Below are 27246 nucleotides of genomic sequence, written 5' to 3' on the forward strand. Positions count from 1 at the left end.
AGATGCTTTTTTCCACATGGAGCTCAATTGATTTCAGTGGGAACACTTGCAGGATCAGTTACATACTGTATATACATGATCATAAGCCGGTTCGTTTATAAGCCGACCCCCTCCCTCCCCAAGATGGATAAGTAAAAATGGAAAATGTTTATGACCCATTCATAAGCCGACCCTATAATTCAGGGGTCAGCAAACTTTGGCTCCTGGGCCATCAGGATAAGCCGCTGGTGGGCCAAGATGGTTTGTTTACCTCGAGCGTCTGCAGGCACGGAGGTAAACCTAAATAAACAAAGTGTCCCGGCGCGCCAGCTGCTTACCCTGACGGGCCGGGACAGCAACTGGTGGAGAAATTTTTTTTGGGGGGGGGGGGGAAGCTGGGGGTCAGGGGAGTAATCCCTGTGACCACCCCACACATGACCCCATCCCTTCCACCTTATCTGGGGAGGGCCAGGGGAGGACGTCTCTGACCTGTAGTTCAGTATTTTTGAAAGTTGCAGTGGAAAAAGACACTTCACTTCACCTGGTTTGAATGGGGTATAAATAGAGTTAATATAAGTTTGGAGAAATTTTACAGTTCTGTATGTCTTATCTGAAAATCTCAAAGGACTTTGCGAACAATTCTGTAAAGTAGGTAATAGTTATGGAGAAGTAACATCCCCATCAACTGAATTGCAGCAGCTGATCTTATTCACAGCCATAGTGTGCATCAGTTTAGCAGCAGAAGTGAAGATGAAAAATTCTATCCTTTTGAAAGTGCCGGAAGAATTAAAATAAGCAGCATGTAACTGCTTGAATTGAAATTTGTTCAGGACCTCGTGGGTTGACAGTTCTATATGTATAAACAGTGCTCTTGGTTTCTTTAATGACCACTAGTAGCCATTACCATTACCAAACAAAAGGCAATACATTAAACAGAGCCAGGGTGGATTTGATTTAAATCAATTTGATTTAAATCACTAGTCAGGAAGACTCAATTTAATCATGGCTTTCTACATAAAAGTGCATTCTTGTTTGTTGTTATAACCTTAATACATTTTCTTCTCAACTCAGAGATAGATATAGGTTTCATTTTTAGAAGGTACACAGTATACATTTTAAACAGTGATTTATTTTGAAAACTTTTCAGATTAGTTTTACAGCTATATCAGAAAATGAATGATTGTTTGGTTATTTCATTTACCAAAGGCAATTGAAGCATATATTTATGAAGTCACTGGGAGGTGAACTATCTCCAGTTCAACAGGTTAATCATTAATATTTGGAGGATTTTCTTGCCATACTGTATTAGGAGGATAACATCACCAGACAGACATTTAAATTGTTTTATTTAACTGAAACAATAGCGTTAAGTATTCTGGATTTTTTTCTTCAACAGCAAACATATAATATTTTAACAAAACAAGTATATGTCCCTCGCGTCTCACATGTATCTCCAGAGTTCTTCTCCTTGTCCAGATCTATTCTGCCCCCAACAATCTTCTATTCATTGAACTTTTTGAAACTTTGCACTTTTAGAGAGAGGTAAGGGATTAACTCTGTGTACACAAATTTGCAGAGGGACAATAGGGTTGAACTCTGTTGTTTAGCACCTCAATATATTATTTAGTTATTTAAAAACATGTATGCTGTTAACAAGCATGTTACCTCTGGGGAGACAAATGGATAGTTTGAGAATTGCAAAACTAAACATCTCTGATGGCATCTTCTAGACTGAGCATTAAGTCCCATTGAGTAGATAGAAAGATTAACCTAAATAATCTATCCAGAAGCCTGTGCAACCCCATAGATTGGGTCCCTAATCCATGAACTATTGGAACTCATTTACAAAACTTTTCTTAAACATTACATGAATATATTGTCTCGTACTATAGAATTAGAGTTTATAATCCCTATTCCATGATGAAATATTTTTGAGCTATAATGTATCTTAATTAAAACTATCTTTAGATAAATTTGTTTCCTCAAAAAGCATTTTATTAAAAAAATCTGATTTAAATTTAAAAAATCAGATTTTTTTTTTTTTTTAGTCCTCAATTTTTATCCACCCTGAACAGAGCTAAGGTACTATTGATAATTATATTTTTATTATTATATAGTGGAGTGTAAAGTTTGCACTAACCATTCTAAACCTGTCAAACAGTTGAAAAGAAATTTCATAATTAAAACAAATGTAGGTAATATTTAAAGGCCTTGAAAACACAAAAGATCATATTTTTGAAATTGCCTTGAGTTTATCTGAAAACATTTATGGTAGGGTTAAGAAGTAGTGCTGCTGTTGTCAGTACTAGATACCTGGACATTTATTCCAGTCATGTCTTCTTCACATTTTTGGCCAAGTTAAAGAGACTTGGCTGTCAAACAAGCCCAGCTTAGCAAAAAGAAAAAAAATAGGCATTGTACTAAAAAGTTACATTGAAAATGAAAGGAAAATATTGTTGTCACCATTGTGTAATTGGATTTGGTTAATTCTGGAAAGACTATAAAATATTAGAAATTGTTTTCCCATTTCTTCCCAAGCACTCAGTGGAAGTACCTGTTCTTAGTTAACTTCCAAGTCAGTTCAGAACTCCTGATACTTTTATTTAATTGCCATTGTAAATCAACAAACCCGTTTGCTGAGCTTTAAGATAATTTTTAACAGTTCTGTTGAATAATGCTTTATCTTGTGACTGTCATTAGAATCCCCAGCACTCCATTTAGGGATTGATCCTGCACATAGTCTTAAGAGCTATGCTTGATACAATGAGCAGTCTTGTTGAACTCAATGTGGTTGTTCATGGTAGTAAGTGTTTGCAGGTTCAAGTCCATAATTAGTAACTGCGGCCTCTTCTACCCTGGGGATTTCAGTCAGCAGCAAAACACTGGTGTATAGCTCAGTGGTTTGAGCATTGGCCTGCTAAACCCAGGGTTGTGAGTTCAGTCCTTGAGGAGGGCCATTTAGGGATCTGGGACAAAAATCTGTCTGGGGATTGGTCCTGCTTTGAGCAGAGGTTTGGACTAGATGACCTCCTGAGGTCCCTTCCAAGCCTGATATTCTATGATTCTATGAGTGCAGCCGCCTATTGTGGATAGCTACATTGCCATTTGCACTAGTGTGGTTAATGTCTGCATGAAACAGGTAAACTGCATTACTATAAATTGTGGTTTACAGTGGCTTTGCCTGTCTGTTAGGCAGTTCCTGGTAGCTACTCACCAAAGGTTAAAATGAGGTTAAATCCTTAGTTCAGGCAAAGCCTGAATATATGTCACCCTACTATCTTTTTGTACAGAGTTAAAATATTAGTTCTGTAAACTAATCTAGCTTTGGGTTGCTTTTTCATCAGAAAGGAAAGACACTCTGTTTTTGATGGCTAATACATGCTATTGTTCACAGACCGTGCTAGTAAAAGTATCCATCAACTGAAATATGCCTTGGTGGAAGGAGATCCCACAGTGGGAGAAAGTGAAGTTGCATTTGACCAGTCGTCCACAGGTAATGATGAGAGTGGGGAAACGGCCTGGCAGGAACTGCAACACAGTCATGCAGGTAAATGTTACTCTGGGACAGCTAGTCTCAGAACTGCAGAGCAAAATTATTGTATGATTTCCGTCAAGTCTGATTGTTAACCAGTAGTTTAATTTTGTTCCTTAGTTAATCAGCTTAAAGCTTTATTGCAAGAGCAAGAAGGACTAGAAAGTGAAGTATCTCCATCAAGGAGGAGGAAGATGTCACCCTCAGTATGTATTCACTCCTAATTTCTTCATGTAACTTTGAATGAGTAATAACTTGTCCCAACGGGCATATTATCTGCTATCCATGAAGAATAAGAGGCCCCAAATCTCCCTAATCATCCCATGGTTTACTACTTCTCAGTAGAGAGAGGGTATTTGTGAGTAATTCTCCTTTGTAAATCTCTTTGAGAACTAAAGATGGGAAAAGCCCTATATGAGCTATTAATTTATTATGACCACAGTAGAAGAGCCACAAATCTCTTCCTATGGAATCCAGGCCTTCACATCCCCTCGGCAGTACAGATGGCACCCATGTGTGTATGGCTCCCTCATCATGGCTGCTCCTTTCTCCACCAGAAGTTAGCACTTCATTTTGGAAATGAAGCCTGTGTAGAGTGTTTTGCCAGTGAGGATGGTTCCATAAGGGCAGGTGATGAAGGGATCTTACTTTCCTCTGTGGCTACTTACTGCAGCCTGAAGGGTTCTGATGGTGGTGTACCCTTTGCCTTTTGTACAATTGTTCGTTGATCCGTGTAACAGCAAACCCTATAGCTTTGCACCAAAATTCTGCTGCTTAGGGACACAAGAGGTTTGCTGTGGCAATGAGCTTTTTGGTGTAGGAAGGTCATCCCCTGTGGAATCGCCTCACATCCATCCCTCTTGGAGTGGAACTGCACTCTGCACTGGGATATATGGAAAGCTTTTCACCTCCAAGGGGTCAGTTATTACTCTCTGATGCTTGTTCAGTATCAAAGATGAAATTAATTTGGTGATATTGCTCCAGTTCTACCCTGTGACAGCCAACAAAAAGAGAGGGGTTAAAACAAATAGAAAGAAATACAAAGGGGTGTTTTTAAAAACAAAACACTATCACAAGGAAGGGGGGAGTGACAGCAGGAGCCAGATGGTGTTTGGAGTTCATACATCCCAGATCATGTTGGAGTTCAAACACAGCCAATGGAGGTGGCAATATCATCTGGGTTCCTCTCTTTCTGCCTGGTCTGATCAGGACATCTCTCAGGGTGAGGACGACAATGGCCCAATTGTGTCAATGGATTCTGGGATCCCAGAAGATTATGGGTGTGGCAACCATGATGATGAAGCTCACTTCTTCCTGTTTTCCTATCTTTCAGTCAGCCCCTCATCCCCCCAACCCCCAGGTCTGTTTTTAAGGACCCCAAAAGGGGAGTAATGGGCAAAATAGCCTATCCCCTTATTATTTTGTCCACCAATTAGTTTTAATTTCCAACTCATCAATTTTGCTCTATTGATTTCTGGTTTAATGACAGATCTATATGATGACAAAAGTATTACTCAAAGACCATTGCAGTGTAGCTAGAAATGGTTCTAATATTGTTAATAAGTTTTAAAAATGAATACATTTTAACAAGTAGCCTGTCATAAATTTTGTTACAATCTGAGTGTCAATTTTTAAATCTCAGAAATTGGGATTTTATTTGCTAGAGAGGTGAAAGAAAGTTATACTCACCAAAAGAACAAAAACCAACCCCAAAACTTAGAGGCCTTTTAAAAGTCATTATAACTTAGCTTGATGAACAGATTTCTTTACATTCTCAGTTAATTTATACTGTACTCTTAAGAATAAGTGCTGTAATATTAGATTCACTGTAATAATGGAGCCGTAGGATGCATCAGGAGAGGTATTTCCAGTAGAGACAGGGAAGTGTTAGTACCATTATACAAGGCACTGGTGAGACCTCATCTGTAATACTGTGTGTAATTCTGGTCTCCCATGCTTAAGAAAGATTAATTCAAACTGGAGCAAGTGCAGAGTAGGGCTACTATGATGATGGGAGTAAAGGAAAATCTACCTTATGAGAGGAGACTCAAAGAGCTTGGCTTGTTTAGGCTAACCAAAAGAAGGCTGGGAGGAGATATGATTGCTCTCTATAAATACATCAGAGGGATAAATACCAGTGAGGGAGAGGAGTTATTTAAGATAAGCACCAATGTGTACACAAGAACAAATGGATATAAATTGGCCATCAACAAGTTTAGGCTCGAAATTAGGCAAAGGTTTCTTACCATCAGAAGAGTGAAGTTCTGGAACAGCCTTCCAAGGGGAGCAGTGGGTGTAAAAAACCCAACTGGCTTCAAGATTGAGCTTGATAAATTTATGAAGAGGGTGGTATGATGGGACCGCCTACAATGGCATGTGGTCCATTGGCAACTGCCAGGAGCAAAAATCCCCAACAGTCGGAGATGGGACACTAGATGGGGAGAACTCTGAGTTACCATAGAGAATTCTTTCCCAGGTATCTGCCTGATTTGGATCTTGCCCACATGCTCAGAGTCTAACTGATTGCCATATTTGGGATTGGGAAGGAATTTTCCTCTGGGTCAGATTGGCAGAGACCCTTGGGGGGGGGGTTGCCTTCTTCTGCAGCATGGATCACTTGCAGGTTAAACAAGTGTTAATGGTGAATTCTCTGTAACTTGAAGTCTTTAAACCATGATTTGAGAACTTCCATAAATTCAGCCAGAGGTTATAGATCTATTACAGAAGGGGGTGGGTGAAGTTTTGTGGCCTGCAACGTGCAGGTCAGACTAGATGATCATGATTTCTCTTCTGGCCTTAAAGTCTGTTAGATATGTAATCCCTACTTTGTGTGGACTTCTCAAATGTAATTATCATGCGGTTATGATATTCCCATAATGTATATTATACTTGTTTGTTTGTATATTCATCCTTCTACAGTGTGTTGGTACACTATTGGATAGTACATAAGTGTGTATGTGTGATCATGTCTCCTTAGAGTGAATATAGTGTGTTGAGGATCAGCCCTAATCTCTCTCTTAACCAACCATTCAATTGACCATCAAAAATTGGTTGCTCAGTGGAAGTGGTCTATTGTAAGGGTGGAACAGAATTGGGAATATTTTAGGATTGTCTCTTAAGACATTGGGTCCTTTAGTAAAGGTGGTCTCTAGTATAGGTTTCACTATATTACTACAATAGCATGAATAGTACATCAATGTTTTTGTACAAGGTATTTTCTTTTTAACACTTTGCAAAAGTGTATTAAGTATGAATAGGATTCTGTGAATGGAAACAACTTTCTGTGATGCAAAAATTAGAACAGAAAAATTCCGATCATAAAATATTTATTATGCTTAATTTACTTATTTTTCCCCCCAGAGAACTTCAAAAGCTGCAGATCAGAGTTTGCCTACGCTTTGTGATCTTGTTCCTATCATTAATGATCAGTCCCAGTACATTCACCACTTAGAAGCTGAAGTGAAGTTTTGCAAGGTATGCAGCCTGCTTCACCCATTAAGATCCTGATCCCATAGGTGTCATACTCATGGAATTTCCATTGAGTTTTTAATAAGAGTTCTATATGGAAAGTGCTTACGGGCTCAGACCTTGAGATTCTAAATATTACACTAGCCAAAATTGAAGCAAATACAGTTCAGAATGTACAGTAACTCCTCATTTAACCTTGTCCCACTTAATGTTGTTTCAATGTTACGTCCCTGCTCAGTTAGGGAACATGCTCGTTGAAAGTTGCGCAGTGCTTCCTTATAACCTCGTTTGGCTGCCTGCTTGTAAGATTCTGTGGAAGAGCAGCGATTTTACAAGGGAGCATTGCACAAGTTCCGCTTCTTTGCCTCCTCCCCCTCCCTCCCAGTGCTTCCCCCGGCGCTTAGGACTTTCTGGGAGGGAGGGGGAGGAGCAGAGACGCAGGGTTTCCCCACTCTTGCCCCTCCCTGCCAGAAAGTCCTAAGCACGAAGTGCTGGGAGGGAGCGAGAGGAGCAGGGAAGCCCCACGTCTCCACTCCTCCCCCTCCCTTCCAGAAAGTCCTAAGAGTTGCCAAACAGCTGTTTGGCGGTGCTTAGGACTTTGGGGGAAAAGGGGGATGTGGTGTGCTCTGGAGAGGAGGTGGGGTGGGAAGAGGTGGGCCTGGAGTGGAGTGGGGACAGGAAGAGGTGGGCCTGGAGCATTCCTGGCAAAATCCGAGCCTGTTCTCTGGGGAAGATGCCGCTGCTGCTGCAAATGTGCTTCCTAGCGTCCTTGCCTGCCGCGGGCTGTGCCTGTGTGGAGTAAGCCGGGGCACTTCCCAACCACAGTACAGTACTGTACAGTATAATGCCTTTTGCCTGCCACAAAAAAATTCCTTTGAACCTAATCCCCTGCATTTACGTGAAATTTTATGGGACAATTGGATTCGTTTACAGTTGTTTCACTTAAAGTTCCATTTTTCAGGAACATAACTACAACGTTAAATGAGGCATTACTGTATTGTGTCTTCACATACATCATCACAGCTGTATAGTTCTTAAAATCCTTAAGTTCTTAAAATATTTGTATTTGGTCTGATAGGAGGAGTTGTCTGGGATGAAAGATCGGATACGAGTAGTTGTGCTTGAAAATGAGAAACTCCATGAGGAACTGAAATCTCTAGCTGTAGAGCAGACGTTGAGAGAACAAACTCTTTTGGATGCTTCAGTAAGTTTGATTTTTTTTTTTTATTAAGTGTTGGTGAACTGGTTCATTTAAATAACTGTCCAAACTGTCACTCTGTTCTCAAACTGAACCTTAACCAAACCTTTATGCAAATTTGCAAAATGCTGGATTAGAGATCCCAACATTACTATCTTCTTCCCAGAGGGCAACTACATTAAATTCTGCGCAGATTCTTCCATTATTGAATGTTACTGTTAAAATCCACTATTTTTCTTTATTTAGCAATAGTTAATATTTTTACTTAAACAGCTATTGTGATTAAACTCTGAAGCATTACAATTGTATTTCAGGCAAATGTTCGGAACTCCTGGACTGTAGGAGCTGATGGTTCTTATTTATGTCAACCTGCCAAGTCATCACCATCACATAATAAAGAACGGGTTTTGGCCACAACAGCCACTGCAGAAACAGAAAAATGGCAGCTAGAATTGGTTGGTATTGAAATAATTTCTTTGCGGTGTCATATCTCGGCTAAAGATTTTAGTGCTCCTCTTTCTTGGTGGCATTTTTTAGGATGATTAATTTCCTGAGAGTTTTGGGGGGAGGAGATTTGATTGATTTAGCCCCTAGTCTTTGAGGTCAATATCTATCCCTTGAAGCTCATGTTCTTAGTGTCTTAAGATAATTAATTTTATTGTCCCTTTAGACAGTGGTTATAGGTAGGCTGTTTTGTGCAAATCTCAGCATGTCAAGGTGGAGCTGGGGTAGACGGCACATGTCTGGTATGGTGCTGCAATGTATAGCGCTGTGGAGATTCTAAATAATACTGATGCCTGCAGGCAGCTGAGAGCTGGCTACGCTAACTTAGGCAGCTGTCCAGTACTGTGGGTCGCTGCAGTCTTCAGAGCAGCCCAGCATCCAGACCGTGCTAAAGTGGCGTCATCTCTTCTTAATCCCCATCCCTTGGGTTACAATTTCTGTATTGTGCCTCTCAGAGATGCAGCACAGAAGGCCCACAGTATCTTGGAGATACTCCATTTGGGAAAGTCCTTACTCTGTCATCTCAACTTGACCATGTATTTTTCACTTCCTAACCTAAACTGGTGGTGGTGTATTGCTGTCACTGCTACTTACTTGATTCTACTTAACAGTTGTGGTGAGTGAAGTACTGTAATCTGGTGTGTGTGTGTGTGTGTGTGTGTATGTGAGAGAACTATGTAGTTTTAAAGGACATTTGGGTGCTTCAAGATTATTATGCCTAATCACTCATTTATGCCAAGAAAATACTATACCGTATATAAAAGATTATTTTCATTGGTGCCTCTGTCTGCAGAGCCAGAAATCTTTGTGATGACATCTAAGCTCCCAGCATCTTAAACCCTGTGACAGTTCAAGTCTCCACAGTAGTTGCCTCTTTTCTTTCCTCTCATTTGTCCATGTGTGACATTTGTGTATTGGTTGATCATTCATAGTGAAAGAAGCAACAGTGAGAGATTCTGTATAAGGGATTACTATAGCCCCACATCACCGTGCAGTTTAACCACTGCAGGTACATTTGAAGCTGTTTAACCACTGCAGGTACATGTCTTTCATGTTCAGCTTTTTAGCAAGAAATATGACTAAACTATTGAATAATTCCTGTTGTGGTAATGAGAGAGTTTGCCAGGTTCTTCATAATGGCCCCAAATATTCTCTATTTAGGAGTATTTCTATTGACTTCTGTGGGAGCAAAGGCAGGCCTGTCATAGGGTGACTGACCCTTTTAAGAGAAAATGGGGCCTCAGCTCTAAACTTGACATGATCAGGTCACTTCCCCAGGTGGGTAATAATGGATGAGATCATATGATTAACTCAGGCCAGGCATGGTCAGCTAAGGTAGGAAGGGACAAACTTCTGAGGAAAGGCAGCTCAAGTGGGAGCTAAGATGGCTGGAAGTGTCCAAGACAGAAGCCTGGGAAGTTGTATCTGGCCTGAGATGAGTGCTTCAGGTAATAAAGGGACTGTTTGAACTGAACCCTGCTTCGCAGTCTCCTGAGTCAAGGAGAGACACTGAAATAGGGTTGGGGCCTGGAGGGCTAGTGTGTGGAAGGACTAAAAAAATTTGACCTTAGAAGGGGAATGTTTTTAATTACCATTGGATTATGGCGTTCTTACAAGGCCCTGAATAGAAGGGGAAACTAAGGCAGGGTGCTGCCCCAGGCCACGAACAGGCACTTTGGCAGTGGCTCACCCTGTTATGAGACCCAATTGGTCAGATCATCAACTTGTATAAATCGTAGGGGGAGGGATAGCTCAGTGGTTTGGGCATTGGACTGCTAAACCCAGGGTTGTGAGTTCAATCCTTGAGGGGGCCATTTAGGGATCTGGGACAAAAATCTGTATGGGGATTGGTCCTGCTTTGAGCAGGGGGTTGGACTAGATGACCTCCTGAGGTCCCTTCCAGCCCTGATATTCTATGATTCTATGATTCTATGTAGTAGCTCAACTGAAATCAATGGATCTGTGGCAATTTACACTAGCTAAGGATGTGGCTCGATGTGTAGAAATAAGTAAGCATCAGTGTGTGTTCTGTTACTCTTTCTGAAAAGAAGAGTAAGGAAAGTTAGTTCTGGTTTGGGTTAAAGTTTTTTTGATTATCTTCAAGGGAAATTAGTGAATATAGCTAACTTTTGGATTTATCTATAAAGCGCTAAGAGCAGATAATTGTGAGGAAAGAGGAAAACGTATACAGTTTTCTTTCATCTTTTCCTAAAGGAGAAACTAAAACTTCTTTATCAAGAAAGGACTGATACACTTGAAGCTCAAGTACGGTCTCTAAGGTAAATTGAAATGGCCATTTGTTTTCTTTAAATAATTTGTAAAAAACACAAGTGTTTTCAGTGATTTGCATTATACTTTTTTAAATTTCATTTTCAACAAATCAGGCACATGTGACAATTAAACTTTTATGTTTTCTAATATAAACAGTTCTTCCTGAAATATAATTAATAACACAATTTTAAAACAAGTTAATTACATGACATTTATGGAAAAGATTTGTCAAATTTAATAAGGATAAAGTCAATATTAAAAAATCATATAGAGATTTACTAGAGAATAGGAGCCTTTATTAGACTTTGACTTTTGTAGGATAGTTCTGTTGAAGAAATAAAACTCTGTTCAAATTTTGTAAGCTGATTGGGGGGGGGGAGTGTAGAAAAGTTATATAATTTCTGTTAAATTCGATTGGCCTATCCCATAATAGAAATCTTGTGCCAGAAGTTAATAGTACTTAGTACAGTACTATTAAATTTCACCACATTCTATTACTGCAGTCTTCCAGGAGTACTGGAGTAGTATTCATCCAATTCTTCCTGCTTCTGATCCTCCTCTATATTGATGATGCCTCCCAACTTTCCGTAATCAGCAAATTTAATTAGTACTCTCCTTCTTTCTGTGCCAAGGTAATTGACCTGATTTAAAATTTTCGATTAGTCCCAAAACTGATCCTTGAGGGAACTACACTAATAACATCCCTCCAGCCCAATAATTCTCCTTTTTAGCACAATCCTTTGTTATCTCTGCTTTAGCCAGTTCCTCGTTCACCTTAGAATTCTTGTACTAATCCCCATATTCTCCATCTTAAATGATGATTGAATAATAAACGTAACAGCTAGTTGCGCTAGTACAGTGAATGATCCTGAAGTGCAAAACATGCACAAACACCAGAGCCAAAGATAAATTGGAGTATTCAAATTCTTTGAAACCTTCAGCCAGTGGAGAATGCAGCCACCTGCTTAATGATGTTTCTTATAGGGGACTTGATCTTTCAAGGTGCTGAGGACACTGACCCTGATCCATCAAAGCACACAAACATTTGCTTAACTGAATGTATGAGTAGTTGCATTGAATTCAATGGGGCAATTCAAATGCTTAAAGTTAAGCATGAGCCTAAGTGCTTTGCTGGATCAGAGTCAGAGTGCTCCGCACCTTGTGGCATCAGGTCCAGGGATCATATGGCACCTTGATCCTGTATTGGCACTTGTTGCAGATTAATTTCTAGGGGTCAGGCACAGGCAAGGAGGTGATGACAGCGCTACAGGGGAGAATGCAGAATAGCATATAGTCACTGGCCTTCAATGCAAGTGCGCGCAGATTGACTGGGTCCCCCTTCGCATGTTGGGATGTCCTTACTGTTGATGGGCTATGCACCTTGTCCCTCTAGTTAAAACAGCTTTCTAGTTATTAAAATAAATGTAGAAACATTTGTTTATTGCTTATAACAATATTTTCTCTTAATTCCAGAAAAGATTTATCTGAATCTGAGAAGAATTGTGAAGATTTAAAAGGAAGATTAAAGCACCAAGATTCACTTATTGCAACAAGTAATTCCAACCGGGTTGGTGGTCTTTGTCTGAAATGCGCACAACACGAGGCTGTTCTTTCTCAGACTCATTCCAATGTCCACATGCAGACCATTGAAAGGTTAACAAAGTAGGTTCATGGACATTTGTGTTGTAATTAAAAGCTCGATAGCTTCTAATAGGGGAATGCTAATTTTACTAGTGTTTTTTCTTTTCCTTTTTTTTTTTTTTTTTTTTTTTAACATTTAACACAAGAATACAGTGTTTCCCAAAAATTGTGTGGTGGTTGTTTTTTTTCCCCGTCTGTATTCAGGTTGTAGTGCTGTAGGAAAATTCTGTTGGGAATTCTGCTTAAAAATCAGTGGCAAATATAGGGTCAAATTCTGACCCTACAGAAGTCCCTAGGAGTTTTGCCTTGGACTTCAATGGGAATAAGATTTCAATGGTGTTTTGTAACTATGATGTACTATACCTGCAGACAGGGTTCCTTCAGGTGTTGTTTTAATACTCCATGCAACAATTCTTTTTGATCTGTTTACATGAATCTTTGGGAGCTGTAGAAAAGTTGAGCTACAAAAAACAAAGTATGTGCATGCCATTTTTTTTTTTTTTTTTTTGTCTTGTCTGTGTGAATATTATTTCAGGTCTGCTTTTTGCTGGTTTGTACCTTTAACCTGTGTCTGGTCCAGGACTTAATATTTTGCTTTCTGTGCCTCAAACTAGTGTACTTTTAAGGAAGTAATTCCATATGTGGGTAAAAAGAAGGCAACATTTTTGTGGCAGTCTTTAAAAGAACAATTGCAACTGTTCCTCTTTTTTTAATTAGGTTTAAATAATAAAAAAATCTATACAAGATGCTAGGCACTCTAACATATCATTTATAATACCACAAAATACTTGTTCAAACAGGAACTCAGGTAGCTAACCAGTCATCTATCAAAATCTCCTTTCCTTCCCTCCATCAATCTGGGAAACATAAGCAGAATTATGTTTGACAAACATTGTCTTCCTGAGTTTGTGAATAGCTTGAAACAAGATATGTGGGCTGATCCATGCATCTCAATGGGTTGTTAGATCTGAAACTTAGAGGACCAGATTCTTAGGTGGTATAAATCGGCCTCATTCCTTTGAAATCTTATCCAACAAAATTGACTGTTGCACTGTTTTGCAGAAATATTTCAGCAGAAATATTTAGGCTAGGATTTTAAGGAACTGAAGGAAGCTTAAGTGCCTAAATCTCACTGAAAAAAATCAGTGAAATTTGAGCACTTAACTCTCTTAGGCACCTTTTGAAAAGATCAGTATTTGCTACTATGATTATGCCACAATCCAAACTGCCTCCTAACCTTCCAAGGTGTCAGAAGAGCCAGCTGCCAAAACTTGTAGCTGCACCTAAGACAACTTCTATATATTAGCAATATAAAACTCTTATGCATATCAAAAACTGAAAATATGGAGATAACCTACATTTCTTTAAATAAAGAAGTGATGGTGATGCAGAATCCAGAAATCTTGTAGCAGAATTTAGGTCCAGTTTGCTGCAGAATACAAATGGCTTTAGATATATATTAGTTATCTCAGATACTAATATGATTCAGTGCAATTTTCCTTTAAATATAATGCAGAAAAATGTATTCTTAATTATTCATTGTCAGAATTGTCCCATTTTGCCTTGCCCTATGTTTTTTCTGAAGCTTGTCATTGACCGTGTGTGTGTGTGTGTGTGTGTGTGTGTGTGTATATATATTTTTTTTTTTTAAACAAGGTCATACTTGTACTATTTAGCTTGGATAAATTCCTGACATGAACCCTGCCATCATTATTGGCAGCTTCACTAACAACCCACTGCTTTTAAGGGCAGGAGGTCATCCTACACATTATACTTTAGTATGGGCTGAGCTGGCGCTACTCTGTCTTTAAAACTTAATACATATTAATGCAGATTTTTGTCTTACTTTACTTATGGCCCTGCTGTTTTCATTAATGTTTTATGTTTCTTGTCTCTGTATTTTTTTTTTTTGCTGATGCAGAGAAAGAGATGACTTAATGGGTGCACTTGTTTCAGTAAGAAGGAACCTGAGTGAGATGCAGCAAAGGGAATCTAGTGCTTATGAACAAGTAAAACAAGCTGTGCAAATGACTGAAGAAGCCAATTTAGAAAAAATGAAGGTAAATTTAGTAAGAGGATGGTATAGTTCTTCAGTATTCTTAACTGTCTTAAGTGCTAATTAGATTTGTTTCCACATCAACAAGACAATAAGCCCTCCAGGCCGTAAAACACTATTTCATACCCAGATCACGTAGCAGTCTTGAAATAAAGGCTCATTTAAAATGTTTGATATTGTGATGGTCTTCATAAGACTGTTTAAGAGAAGTAGCATGATTCTGGAGAGGAAACCTTCTTAGTGATCTGAACACAGAACTTGACTTTTTTTAGTTCTAATTCAGGTTCTTAGACTGATATGCATTGTGGCCTCAGGCAAATAACTGAATCTCTCTGGGTATGTCTACAGTGGAATAACATACCTGTGACTGGCCTGGGTCAGCTGACTTGGGCTCACGGAGATCAGGCTGCAGCGCTAAAAAATTGCAGTATAGATGCTTGGTCTGGAGCCCAGGTTCTGAGACCGTATGTTTGTGGGCATTAATTGTTTAAAATGCATATCACTGTGTGAAGATGTAAAATGATATATAAATGTGATGTATGTATTACGCTTTTTTGGGTGGTATAAAATGTTTATGGTAAAATCAAATTTCTGATCTAGTGCTTATATTAAAACTAATTACTTTGTATAGGTGTCCGCTTCAATTGATGTAGATTAAATTATTATCTTGATATGTAGTGCCATCTACTGTGTAATTAGTGAATTACTACTAAATCAGAACATTTTAATTAAATGACTTTGTTATTAAGAAAGAACAAGATTAACATAATGCTCCCACTGGGTATCAGTTGCTGTATTATTTATGGGACACTATAAAAGTGCATGTGTTCTTAAAAAAAGAATATTACCATAAAACTAGTTTCAGAGTTAATAAGGGGGAAATGATGATGAGAGAGGTACTGAATCACTATAGAGATATTTAAAGAAATAAAGCCCTCATTAACTAACAACATTAACTGTTAGTGACCAGGAGCCAGACTTCTAACGGTATCTACGTGCCTGAAGATGGAGTTAGGCACAGGGTGCTTTTGAAAATTCCACTAGGTGGGTATCTGCATCTTTAGGTGCCTAAATACCTTAGTATCAGATTTTCAAAGTTGTAAATACATGTGTAGCAGGAATCAATGACAGTCATTCATCAGTATGTGTAATACCCTACTAGAGACCTAAACTGTTTTTCAGTTTTGTTCCCTGCTCACAGAATTAAAATTTTACATGGATTATTGGTTTCCTTATTTGTGCATCTACAATATCATCTGTGATATTTTATTCTCAGAGTTGCAATTGCATGTCAGTGGTTCTCAAATTATGGAGTGGGCCTCCCAAGGGAGACGCAGGAATGCGTCAAGGGAGGCATGAGCTGTGTGTTTTAAGAGCTCTGGCTTTCAGCCCCAGGCAACTGATGCTCATAAGGAAGGGTCATGCACACCCAGAAGGTGGGGATAAAGGGGACAGCTGGAGCCCCGCCACCTGCACTCTCCTCCCACCCCCTCCTTCACCAGGAGGCAGCTGGGGCTCCGGCTCTCCTTCCACCCCATCCCCAATCCCTCACCTGGAGGTGGCAGGGTTCCAACGGTCAGCCCTGGGGTGGCAGCAGCAGCGCAGAAGTAAGGGTGGTAATGGGGTGCTAAGTCTGCTGTGAAAAGTGATATTAATGAATATCACTTTTCACATTGCCACCCGTACTTCTGTGCTGCTGATGGCATGGCACTGTCTTCAGAGCTGGGCACCTTCTCCACTCTGCCATCAGAGCTCGGTGGCGGCATATATACTTGGGGGGAGGGGGGAGAAAAGGGGATGAACGACTACAGGCACAAAGAAGGGGGGCCCGATCAAATAAGTTTGAGAACCACTGATGTATGTTAGTCACCTGCTTCTGGCAAAGAGAGCGCAGAACATTGTTTTTGTTTCAGCCATATATAAAATGACAAAAGTCACTTTTTCTTTGGTTTTATTTTCTGTCTGAAAATTTGCTTTTTATTTTATTATAAGAAATACAGAAGATATTCTCCACCAGATCATATTCAATTTAACATAGGTCAGAAGTAGGGACTATTTTGGTTAGGCTGTCGATTAATTGCAGTTAACGCATGCGATTAACTTAAAAATTAATCGGGATTAAAAAAATTAGTCAGTTTTAATCACACTGTTAAACAATAGAATACCAATTGAAATTTATTAAATATTTTGAACATTTTTTCTACATTTTCATATATATTGTATTCTGTGTTTATAATTGAAATCAAAGTTTATATTATATTTTCACTGTAAAAATGATAAAAGAAATAGTATTTTTCAATTCACGTCATACAAGTACTGCAGTCGCGAAAGTGCAATTTACAAATGTAGATTTCTTTTTGTTATATAACTGCACTCAAAACCAAACAATGTAAAACTTCAGCGCCTACAAGTCCACTCAGTCCTACTTCTTGTTTAGCCAATCGCTAAGACAAACAAGTTTGTTTACATTTATAGGAGATAATAATGCCCTCTTATTTACAATGTCATCAGAAAGTGAGAACAGACGTTTGCATGGCACTTTTGTAGCCGGCATTGAAAGGTATTTATGTGCCAGATATGCTAAACATTCATATGCCCCTTCTATGCTTTGGCCACTATTCCAGAGGACATGCTTCCATGCTGATGACGCTCGTTTAAAAAAATAATGCATTAATTAAAGTTGTGACTGAACTCCGTGGGGGAGAACTGTATGTCCCCTGCTCTTTTACCTGCATTCTGTCATATATGTCATGTTATAGCAGTCTCGAATGATGACCCAGCACATCTTGTTCATTTTAAGAACACTTTCACTGCAGATCTGACAAAATGCAAACAAGGTACCAATGTGAGATTTCTAAAGATAGCTACAGCACTCAACCCAAGGTTTAAGAATCTGAAGTGCCTTCCAAAATCTGAGGGGGCCGAGGTGTGGAGCATGTTTTCAGAAGTCTTAAAAGAGCAACACTCCGATGTGGAAACTACAGAATCCAAATCACCAAAAAAGAAAACCAGCCTTCTGCTGGTGGAATCTGACTCAAATAATGAAAATGAGTATGCATCGGTCAGCACTGCTTTGGATTGTTATAGAGCAGAACCCATCATCAGCATAGACACATCGCCTGGAACGGTGGTTAAAGCATCAAGGGACATGCGAATCTTTAGCGCATCTGGCATGTAAACATCTTGTGATGCTGGTTACAACAGTGCCATGAGAACACCTGTTCTCACTTTCAGGTGACGTAAACAAGAAGCGGACAGCATTATCTCCTTCCAATATAAACAAGCTTGTTTGTCTGAGCGATTGGCTGAACAAGAAGTAGGACTGAGTGGACTTGCAGGCTCTAAAGTTTTACATTGTTTTATTTTTGAATGCAGGTTTTAAGTATTAAGATAACTGTCAGTTTGTGAAAGATACAGGTGTTAGGTTCTCAGTCTTTGGAAACATTTAGCATTTCTGTTGCTTATGGCCTCTTGCCCTGTTAGTTTTATTTATTCTTAACAGGGCAAAGATAATCTTTCTAGGTTGAAGCAAACCTGAGAGATGGATTTTAAACATAGAATTGAAGTGAGCTACTAATCTGATTAAGGGAAGCAGGGGATTTGTCAAGTACAAATTTCTTCTTGCAACATATTTTAGTCCCTTTTGTAAGGTTGTATTTTTATTTTGCTTCTATGTCCCTGTCTTGCTCAAATGGTGAAAAAGCTGTAGAGAAAGAAGTTTCTGATTCTTGAGATTTAGAGCTGAGCAAGTTCTTTGTTTTTTCTGTGTGTATATAGTTAGTTAAAGTTTAGTATAGTATATTTGTTGGGGATTCCCCCCGGCCCGGCGCCAGGGCATGCAGTAGTCCCCAGGATTTAAGAACTGTGTGGCTTGCGCCAAGCGCATCGTAAGAGCGACCCACGCTCGTCGTGTCTCAGGTGCCTGGGGGAGACCCATCAGAAAGATTGCTGTAAGATCTGCCATGAGTTCTGCCCGAGAACACTTAAAGAACAGGAACAGCGGCTGAAGGTGAGCCTCAAGGAGGCTGCCTTGCGCCCCCAATCCAACCTGGGCTCAAGAGACCCGATTCTGTCAGCGTCATCTGCAGAGCGCCCCAGCGCCGTCCACATCTTCGGCGACGAAGAAGGACACCAGAGACGCCCGGCACCGCCATGGCTCCTCTCAGGGCCCATCTGACAGTAGGCACCACTCCCATTCACAGGTGCCCCAAAAGAAGAGAAAGCCGGACGACCGCTCTTCTCCGGCTAAGCCTCGAGAAGTGCGACCCCAGGCCGGCCACTCCTTGGCATCTCCTTCCGGGACTGTGTCGATTCCTGCCCAGGTGACGCAGTCAAGTCCGGCCCCACCTCGATCCCTGGCGCCTACGCGGCAACTTCAGCTCCCATCAGAAGCATATCAAGCTGCCAAAGATCTCCTCCACCTGACAGCACCATTCTCGCCTGCCAGGGAGGAACCCTCTGCACCGACGGAGCCCCACTCTCCAGTGCATTTGAAAGGAAAGCCGGTTATAATGTCAAGGCACTATCCTTCGCCTTGTCCATCGGCACTCACACGCTCTGATAGAGAGCCTTCCCGAGCTCTCGACGTTCGAGGCACCAAGAATCAGCTCCTCCGTGGTCTTCAGTGTCTGAGACCTTGGAGTCGGAGCCTGACTCCTACTGCTCAAGTAGGAGCAGGAGCCATAGAGCGAGGTCAGGTAGAGATAGAAGGGAGCAGCAGGTGTTGCCTCTGCACTGGCAGAACCCGCCTCAGTGGCCCTTCTGGACTCCCTGGGCTTACCACCAGGACCAAGGAGGAACCCAGGGCCCACGCTCAGCGACGTCTTCAGTCACCTCCGCCACTTTTGTGCCGCCTTCCGCAGTGCACCCGGCACCTACAGTCTCGACTCCCTTCCTGCCGGCACCGTCGTCAACTCCGGCACCGTGCCCGACTCCAACTTCGGCACCAGTCTCCCATGCCTGCACTGTTGTCTACATCGACCTCGATGCAGGTACCTTTGGCACTGGTGCCTTCAAACGGTTCCCATTACCAATTTACTGTTCTTCTGTTCGGCCTATCAGCAGCACCTCAAGTATTCACCAAGTGCATGGCAGTCGTCACCGCCTTCCTGCGGAGACATCAGGTACAGTTGTTCCCATACCTCGATGATTGGCTGATCAAAGGCCGATCCAGGGCTCAGGTGGAAGATCAGGTGACATTAATCAGAGCCGCCTTTGAGAATTTGGGCCTCCTACTGAACGAGGCGAAATCGACTATGTCCCCTGTCCAGAGGTTAGAGTTCATAGGGGCGGTCCTGGACTCAACTCAAGCCAGAGCATTCCTCCCGGAGGTGAGATTCCAGGCCCTCGACGCCATGATCCAGAGACTCAGGAAGTTCCCCACCATCACTGTGAGAAATTGTCTCAAACTGCTCGGCCATATGGCGGTCTGTACGTATGTGGTTCGGCATGCCAGACTCAGGCTGAGACCGCTACAGTCATGGCTTGCATCAGTGTACAGGCCTGCCAGGGACAGCTTGGACAGGATCGTGACCCTGCATCGCCCCATCCTCAACTCGCTCCTGTGGTGGACAGACGCTCAGCAGGCGTGCTCAGGAGTCTCCTTCTCCGCTCCACAGCCATCCCTGACGCTAATAACAGACACATCAGATTTGGGGTGGAGAGCTCATTTGGGGGTCCCCAGGACTCGGGGCCTCTGGTCGCTGATGGATATCTGTCTTCACATCAATGTCAGAGAGCTCAGGGCGGTATGCCTAGCGTGTCAGTCATTCCGCCCATATCTAGCGGGTCTGTGTATCAGTCATGAAGGACAATACGTTCGCGATTTTCTATATCAACAAACGGGGGTGCACACTCCTCTCCCCTGTGCCAGGAAGCCCTTAGGTTACGGGACTTTTGTATAGAACACTCAGTCGATCTGCAAGCGTCGTACCTTCCAGAACGAGCTGGCGGACCTCCTCAGCAGGTCTTTTCTCAGCCACGAGTGGTCCCTTCGCCTGGACGTCACATCGCTCTTCCGGAGATGGGCTGTCCCCTGATCGACCTCTTCGTCACGTGACACAACAGGAAGTGTCAGCAGTTCTGCTCCTTCCAGAATCACAGTCCGGGCTCCACAGCGGACGCGTTCCTCCTCCATTTGTGGGGGGCGCTTCTGTATGACTTCCCACCCATACCGCTCGCCCACAGGGTCCTGCTCAAGATCCGCAGAGACCCGGCTTCGGTCATTCTCATAGTTCCAGCATGGCCCCGCAAGCATTGGTACACGTCTCTCCTGGACATGTCCATGGGCCCCCCGATTACCCTGCCGCTCTTCCCAGACCTTCTCATGCAGGATCATGGGCGGCTCCAACACCCAAACTTGCAGTCGCTACATCTTATGCCCTGGAGGCTCCATGGCTAAATCTGTTTGAGATCTCATGTTCAGAACGAGTCAGACAGGTTCTCTTGGGCAGTAGGAAACCCTCCACTAAGGCCACTTACCTGGCAAAGTGGAAGAGATTTTTCAATCTGGTCAGCTCAGCACGACTTCTCCCCGGCGTTATCCTCAGTGCCTCAGGTTTTGGATTATCTTTTACACCTCAAGCAGGAAGACCTCTCCTTGTCCTCCATAAGAGTACACCTGGCCGCCATCTCGGCTTTCCATCCGGGGGTACAGGGCCACTCAGTTTTCGCTAACCCCCTGGTCAGTCTTTTCTTGAAGGGCCTTGACAGGTTGTACCCGCATGTCTGCCAACCGGTTCCTGCTTGGGATCTTAACCTGGTCCTCGGTAGGCTCATGAGACATCCCTTTTGAGCCTGCTCTACCTCTCATACAAGGTTGCGTTCCTGGTGGCTATCACCTCCGCCCGCAGGGTATCTGAGCTCAGGTTCCTAATATCCGAGCCGCCCTACACCTTGTTTTTTAAGGAAAAGGTTCAGCTCAGGCCGCATCTGGCCTTCCTCCCCAAGGTTGTGTCGTAGTTCCACCTCAACCAGGACATTTTCCTTCCAGTTTTCTACCCTAAGCTTTATGCAAGTGGTAGGGAGCAGAGACTCCACACTCTTGATGTCCATAGAGCACTGGCCTTCTACATAGAAAGGACCAAGCCGTTCAGAAAGTCGGTACAACTCTTTGTCGCAGTAGCGGACAGGATGAAGGGACAACCTGTTTCAACTCAGCGCATTTAATCATGGATTGTGGCCTGCATTGCAGAGTGCTACAATCTAGCAGGAATCCCAGCGCCCACGATAATGGCACACTCTACAAAAGCACAAGCTTCATCAACAGCTTTCCTGGCTCAGGTCCCCACACAGGAAATCTGCAGGGTGGCAATGTGATCGATACAGACTTTCGCTGCACGCTATGCAATCACTAGGCAGGCCAGAGATGATGCGGCCTTTGGTAGGGCAGTGCTCCAGTCAGTGGTCAGCTCCAACCCCGCCTCCTAAAATTTGCTTGGGACTCACCCGATTGGAATCGACATGAACAAGCACTCAAAGAAAAAAAAAAACGCTTACTCACCCTCTCGTAACTGTTGTTCTTCAAGATGTGTTGTTCATGTCCATTCTAATACCCACCCTCCTACCCTTCTGTCGGAGTAGCCAGCAAGAAGGAACTGAAGGGGTGGCGGGTTGGCAGGGCTATATATTAGGCGCCACGAGGGCGTGACTCTAGGGGGCACCCAAGCTCACCCGACAGATGCTGCTAAGGGAAAAAACTTCCGGCCAACATGCACGTGTGCGCGCATACACCTGATTGGAATGGACATGAACAACACCTCTCGAAGAACAACAGTTACGAGAAGGTGAGTAACCGTTTTTACTTGCCACCCACTTATGACTTGCACTTTAGTCAGTTAGCCCAATATTTTAATCAGCATATACATCCTGAAGCTGGAATTTCAATAAATGGCCTCCTTCCTCAGCATCATTTGAGAAATCTGAACATCAGAAGAATAATTTGCCCTTTCAGCCCTCTACTTTGCCAAATTGCTTCTGTGGCTCTACTCAGCCTTTTGCACCTAATACTTCACTTTAGTAAGAGAGTAGACCACTGTAATGAACTTTCCTGTCATGAAGTATGGAATGCAGCTACAGTTCATTGGTGTCTACAAGGAACCAAACATTGACAGAAAGTTTTCCTTGACAATCTTGGGTGAAATGCACACAGAATTCTTAAGCACAGGTCATATCAGGAACAGACTTTTGAGAGAGGGACAGACATCTATGAAACACAAATTACTCTGGAAAAATCCCATCAACTTTATTATAGGTTCTAAACACAAGTTAAATGACTATTTTATTGTTGGACAACCAAGTTGTCCTTGGACATGTAGTCTTTTAAAGATAAAGTGTAAGTGTGTGTGTGTGTATACATGATCTCATTTTGTAAATCCTGTTTTATTTTTTTGTATGCCAATACACACGCAGAGGCATCTTTACACAGCCATGATCCTTTGTTTTAATAGCCAATTCGTTCTTCCAAAAGCATTAGACTAGAATGTCAGGCTTGTTCTACTTAATGCCTCGTTTTGGAGGAATGTTTATTTCCTGTCCTATGTCTAAATAATGGAATGCATTCTAAATTTCATATTTCCAAAGGCTCTAGTCCAGTGTGAACAGCTGAAAAGTGAGATGGAAAGACAGAAAGATCGCCTTGAAAGGGAGCTAATTGCCCAACTAGATAAGAGGGCCGGTGAAAAAGAAGCCCTGCGAGGAGAAATGAAGAAAGAAAGAGAGGACTTGGCATCAACGGTAACACTAGTAATTTATTTTTTTTTTCAATCCATATGTGGCTAAGGAACATGCAATGTTTTTCTGTCAATAAGCTAGATACAGTAAAACTACTGTATGGATTTGTAAACTGAGTAAACAGAAACTTATTTCTGACTCAGCATTAAAGTGATTATTTAAGACAGGTTTATTTTTTGCAAATAGTACATATTAGATTTCACTGTGTAATTATGGCTGTACTTTAGAACCACAGAGTAGACACTCAAGACTGTCAAGAGAAATTTTGGGTCCTGGTATATCATGTCCTCTGGGGCCTCACCTTCTTCCATTTCATCCCAGTTACAGATGTTTTGGGAGCTCCACTGAGCTCAAGGCCCAGGTATATTTTTCCCTCGTTTCCTCCCCACATCAGCACTGTATGCACTCCAACATAAATATCGCCTTATAAACAAGCACTTCATAATTTTCACTATTATTGAAGCTTAGCTTCTCATGATGCTCTATATTGTCTTATTTAGACTGATCCCTGCTTTGAGGACTTGCAGTCTTCTAATATCGTTTTGAAGTGCCATGCATGCCTAAAACAATATATGCTAATAATACTGTGATTTTTATAGTTGGTAATTAGGGTTAGTTGCTGGGTGTCTTCGTAGAAAAATTATGATTATACATGTACTAGTGATAACTGAAATGGAAGATTTCTTTTGAAAAATAGAAATTAAGTACCAGGATAATACTTTATTTATACTATGCATTAAATTGATCTTTTCTTGAATTTGTTGTATTAGTTCCCTAACAAGTGATTTGTTAGAGGAACAATCTGGCATGGGTCCATAAATCAGGTAGATATATAATGGCTGAAGTGTAGTTGTGAATACATAACCTTCTAGGTCCAGCTTTTGACTTCCTATAACGTTAACCTAGAACTGTCAGGCCCTATTATTTCCACTTACATTAGGCAGCTTCAGGGCTAAACAGCTCAAGGGCTAACAGCTTTGTTTTATTGTTACAATGTTTTTTTTTAATCATTCAGCAAAATATTAACTCAACTATATTGTTTGAAAAAATGAAATTGTAATTTTTGAACATACTGAGTTGGCTTTTGTTTACTGCTACACTGCATTTGCTTTTAGTTATAGTGGTGAGATTTTTGCCTCAGTTTAGGAATTAATTTAAGTAAATCTGTAGTCACAGGTGAGTTTCTGTAACTGTTTTTCTCTCTCGGCATAAGATAGTTCTCCTTGCAACCAGTTAGTCAAAATCCGAGTCTAAGTAAGTGATAGGTAAGTAGATGTTATCTAGGCTGCAGGAATAGAGAATCTGTTGCTGCTGCTTTGAGAAGATGCAGCCATGTATTCCACTTGTGTGTGCGTGTGCCCAGCGCATCAGAGCTGGTGAATTTTGCCTAGAAGTACTGTACAGGGGTGGCATTGTGCCTCGTGGCTATAGACCCTCCCCTGTCTACATGAGGTGGTGCCACCCTGAGCCCCCTCAGTTCCGTCTGACTGCCCATGGCTGGAGTTGGAGAACTAGGTGATCTTAACCTCACAATCTCTCACCAGTTTAGTGTGTGGGTGGGTGGGTTTTTTCTTGTTGTATGTAGTTAGTACCCAGAGGCCTGGTCCCCACTAAGCCCCCACTTCAGACTAAGGTACGCAAATTCAGCTACATTAATAACGTAGCTGAATTCGAAGTACCTTAGTCCGAACTTACCGCGGGTCCAGACGCGGCAGGAAGGCTCCCCCGTCGATGCCGCGTACTCCTCTCGGCGAGCTGGAGTACCGGCGTCGACGGCGAGCACTTCCGGGATCGATTTATCGCGTCTTAACCAGACGCGATAAATCGATCGCAGAACATCGATTGCCTGCCGCCGGACCCTCCGGTAAGTGAAGACGTACCCTTAGTATTTGGTGTTAGTTGTATTTAGTTAAGTATTCCTCTATGATGCCCTCACAGGGGTTTAAATGTTGTCTGTCATGTGAGGGGAGCAATCCCCACATGCAATGCTTGCTGTGCTTGAGTGAGGCTTATGTTGAGGAACAGTGTTCAATCTGTAGATTGTTCTTGAAATGGACTCGGGTGGCTAGGGACCCTTGTCTAAAGCAGCACCTGCTTGAATAGGCCATGAGGCCTACTATAGCACTGAGGCCCTCACTGATTGCAGGTTCCCCTCAGGTTCCTAGAGTGCTGCTGCTTTGCACTCTGGAATATGCACCTCTCCAAAGAGATGGAAGAACATTCCCCATCTAGTGTGCTGAGAAAAAGGTCACACAAGACCACTCCAGATCTTGTGGGTACTCTTCCTCCTACCCCAGGAAGACTTTAGACTGGCACAGGGTTCATGGGGGTGCCTCTAACCATTACCCAGTACAGAGTAGGGAGGTTAGAGCTCCGCGCTGTTGACTCTGGTTCTGGCCTCAGGGTGTTCGTTGAGTCTGGTACTGATGAGGGTGATGCCTACGTTGACTTATTTCTGTCAGTGGCATACCAGGTGGCTACAGTCCTTCGGTCCAGGACTTTGCCAGGGCTGCATCATTTACAGTCCCATTGGGTGAATGGGCTGCTGAACCCATAGGTCCGTTGGCACTACACTCTGATAGTCCCCTTCCACGGTTTGCGGAAGCAAGGCTGGTACTGGGCTCGGTGCGAGGGACCTTGCCCTGGGGAAACTCCTTGGCACTGCTGCAATCAGCACCACCGATAAACTCCTAGACTTTCTCAGAAGGGACCATCCTGATCATCTAGTCTGACTTGCACATTTCAGGCCACAGAACCTCACCCAACCACTCTTGTAATAGACCCATAACCTGTGGCTGAGTTACTGAAGTCCTCAAATCATGATTTAAAGACTTTGAGTTACTGAGAATTCATCATTTATACTAATTTAAACCTGCAAGTGACCCGTGCCCCATGCTGCAGAGGTAGGCGAAAAACCTTCAGCGTCTTTGCCAATCTGACTCGGGGAAATTTCTTCCTGACTCCAAATATTGCAATCAGTTAGACCCTGAGCATGTAGGCAAGACCCACTAGCCAGATGCCCGGGATGTCAATGTGGCAGCTCAAATTCAGCACCACCTGCTGCTTCAGCACCACTGATGACTTTGGGGTTGACACCGCCAGTGTACTTGGTGCCAACAGTACCACTTTTATCATCGGTGCTGGTCCCTGGCTCATTCTGGGTGATGGATGAGTCAGACTGGTTACTTGCGCCTCAGGAGTGGCTGCACCTTTATCCCCAGAATCCCGAAGCTCCTCAGTGTTGAGGTCGGGATCTTCCTTCTTCTGCTCTCCATCACACGACTCACATCAGCGACTGTTTATGGAGCATTACCAGGGGATGATTGGCATTCATCTCACAGTCACAACTGGGGCCCCTGGCCACCAATGCCCTATCCTCATCAGTGACCTCCATGGAATCCGTGGGACAGTGCTCAATCACAGAGGTTGCACTTCTCAGCTCACCAGGCAGATCAGTGGTAGGAACTATTGACCTACTGCAGGTTCAGGTACCAGTGAGCCTTCCCTGTGCGGAATCCATGGAGCTGCCCCTTCCAGCTCCACCAGTCCAGTTAACCTCCTACTCTTCATCCCCAGATGATGCAGCAGTGTCTGGCTCTTCCTGTCCTCCAGTAGCAAAGGATTTTAAGGCCTATCAGGACCTTTTGCAGAATGCAGCTGCTTCCTGGGCATTCAAGTGGAGTTTCTGCAGGAGAAGACTCATAAGTTAATGGATATCCTGAAGCTGTCTGCTCCTGGGAGAGTAGTCCTCCCTATCAACAATGCACCCTAGACCATACCGGCTTCAGTACCACCTACTGCAAAGCATATGGAGAAATGCTATTTTGTCCCAGTGTAGGAGGGCTTTTACTCCCATCTGCCCTCAAA

General features: G+C 42.4%; 1 protein-coding gene across 9 annotated transcripts in view; it reads left to right on the plus strand.

Moving 5' to 3' along the window:
• The window catches only part of SDCCAG8 (SHH signaling and ciliogenesis regulator SDCCAG8), a 208088-nt gene that overhangs the window by 12563 nt on the left and 168279 nt on the right, over positions 1 to 27246 (plus strand). For all 9 annotated transcript variants that reach the window (XR_010599792.1, XR_010599791.1, XM_065589147.1 and 6 more), the window contains exons 2-10: positions 3374 to 3526; positions 3632 to 3717; positions 6872 to 6985; positions 8058 to 8183; positions 8492 to 8632; positions 10896 to 10960; positions 12426 to 12614; positions 14515 to 14653; positions 23230 to 23382. Coding sequence is in view for 7 of the 9 variants with exons in the window: in XM_065589147.1 (XP_065445219.1) it covers positions 3374 to 3526; positions 3632 to 3717; positions 6872 to 6985; positions 8058 to 8183; positions 8492 to 8632; positions 10896 to 10960; positions 12426 to 12614; positions 14515 to 14653; positions 23230 to 23382 (1166 nt within the window). In the remaining 2 variants the exon portion in view is untranslated. The remainder of the gene's footprint in view (positions 1 to 3373; positions 3527 to 3631; positions 3718 to 6871; positions 6986 to 8057; positions 8184 to 8491; positions 8633 to 10895; positions 10961 to 12425; positions 12615 to 14514; positions 14654 to 23229; positions 23383 to 27246) is intronic.

The sequence above is a fragment of the Chrysemys picta genome, chromosome 3, assembly GCF_011386835.1.
Source record: "Chrysemys picta bellii isolate R12L10 chromosome 3, ASM1138683v2, whole genome shotgun sequence".
NCBI lineage: Eukaryota > Metazoa > Chordata > Testudines > Emydidae > Chrysemys > Chrysemys picta.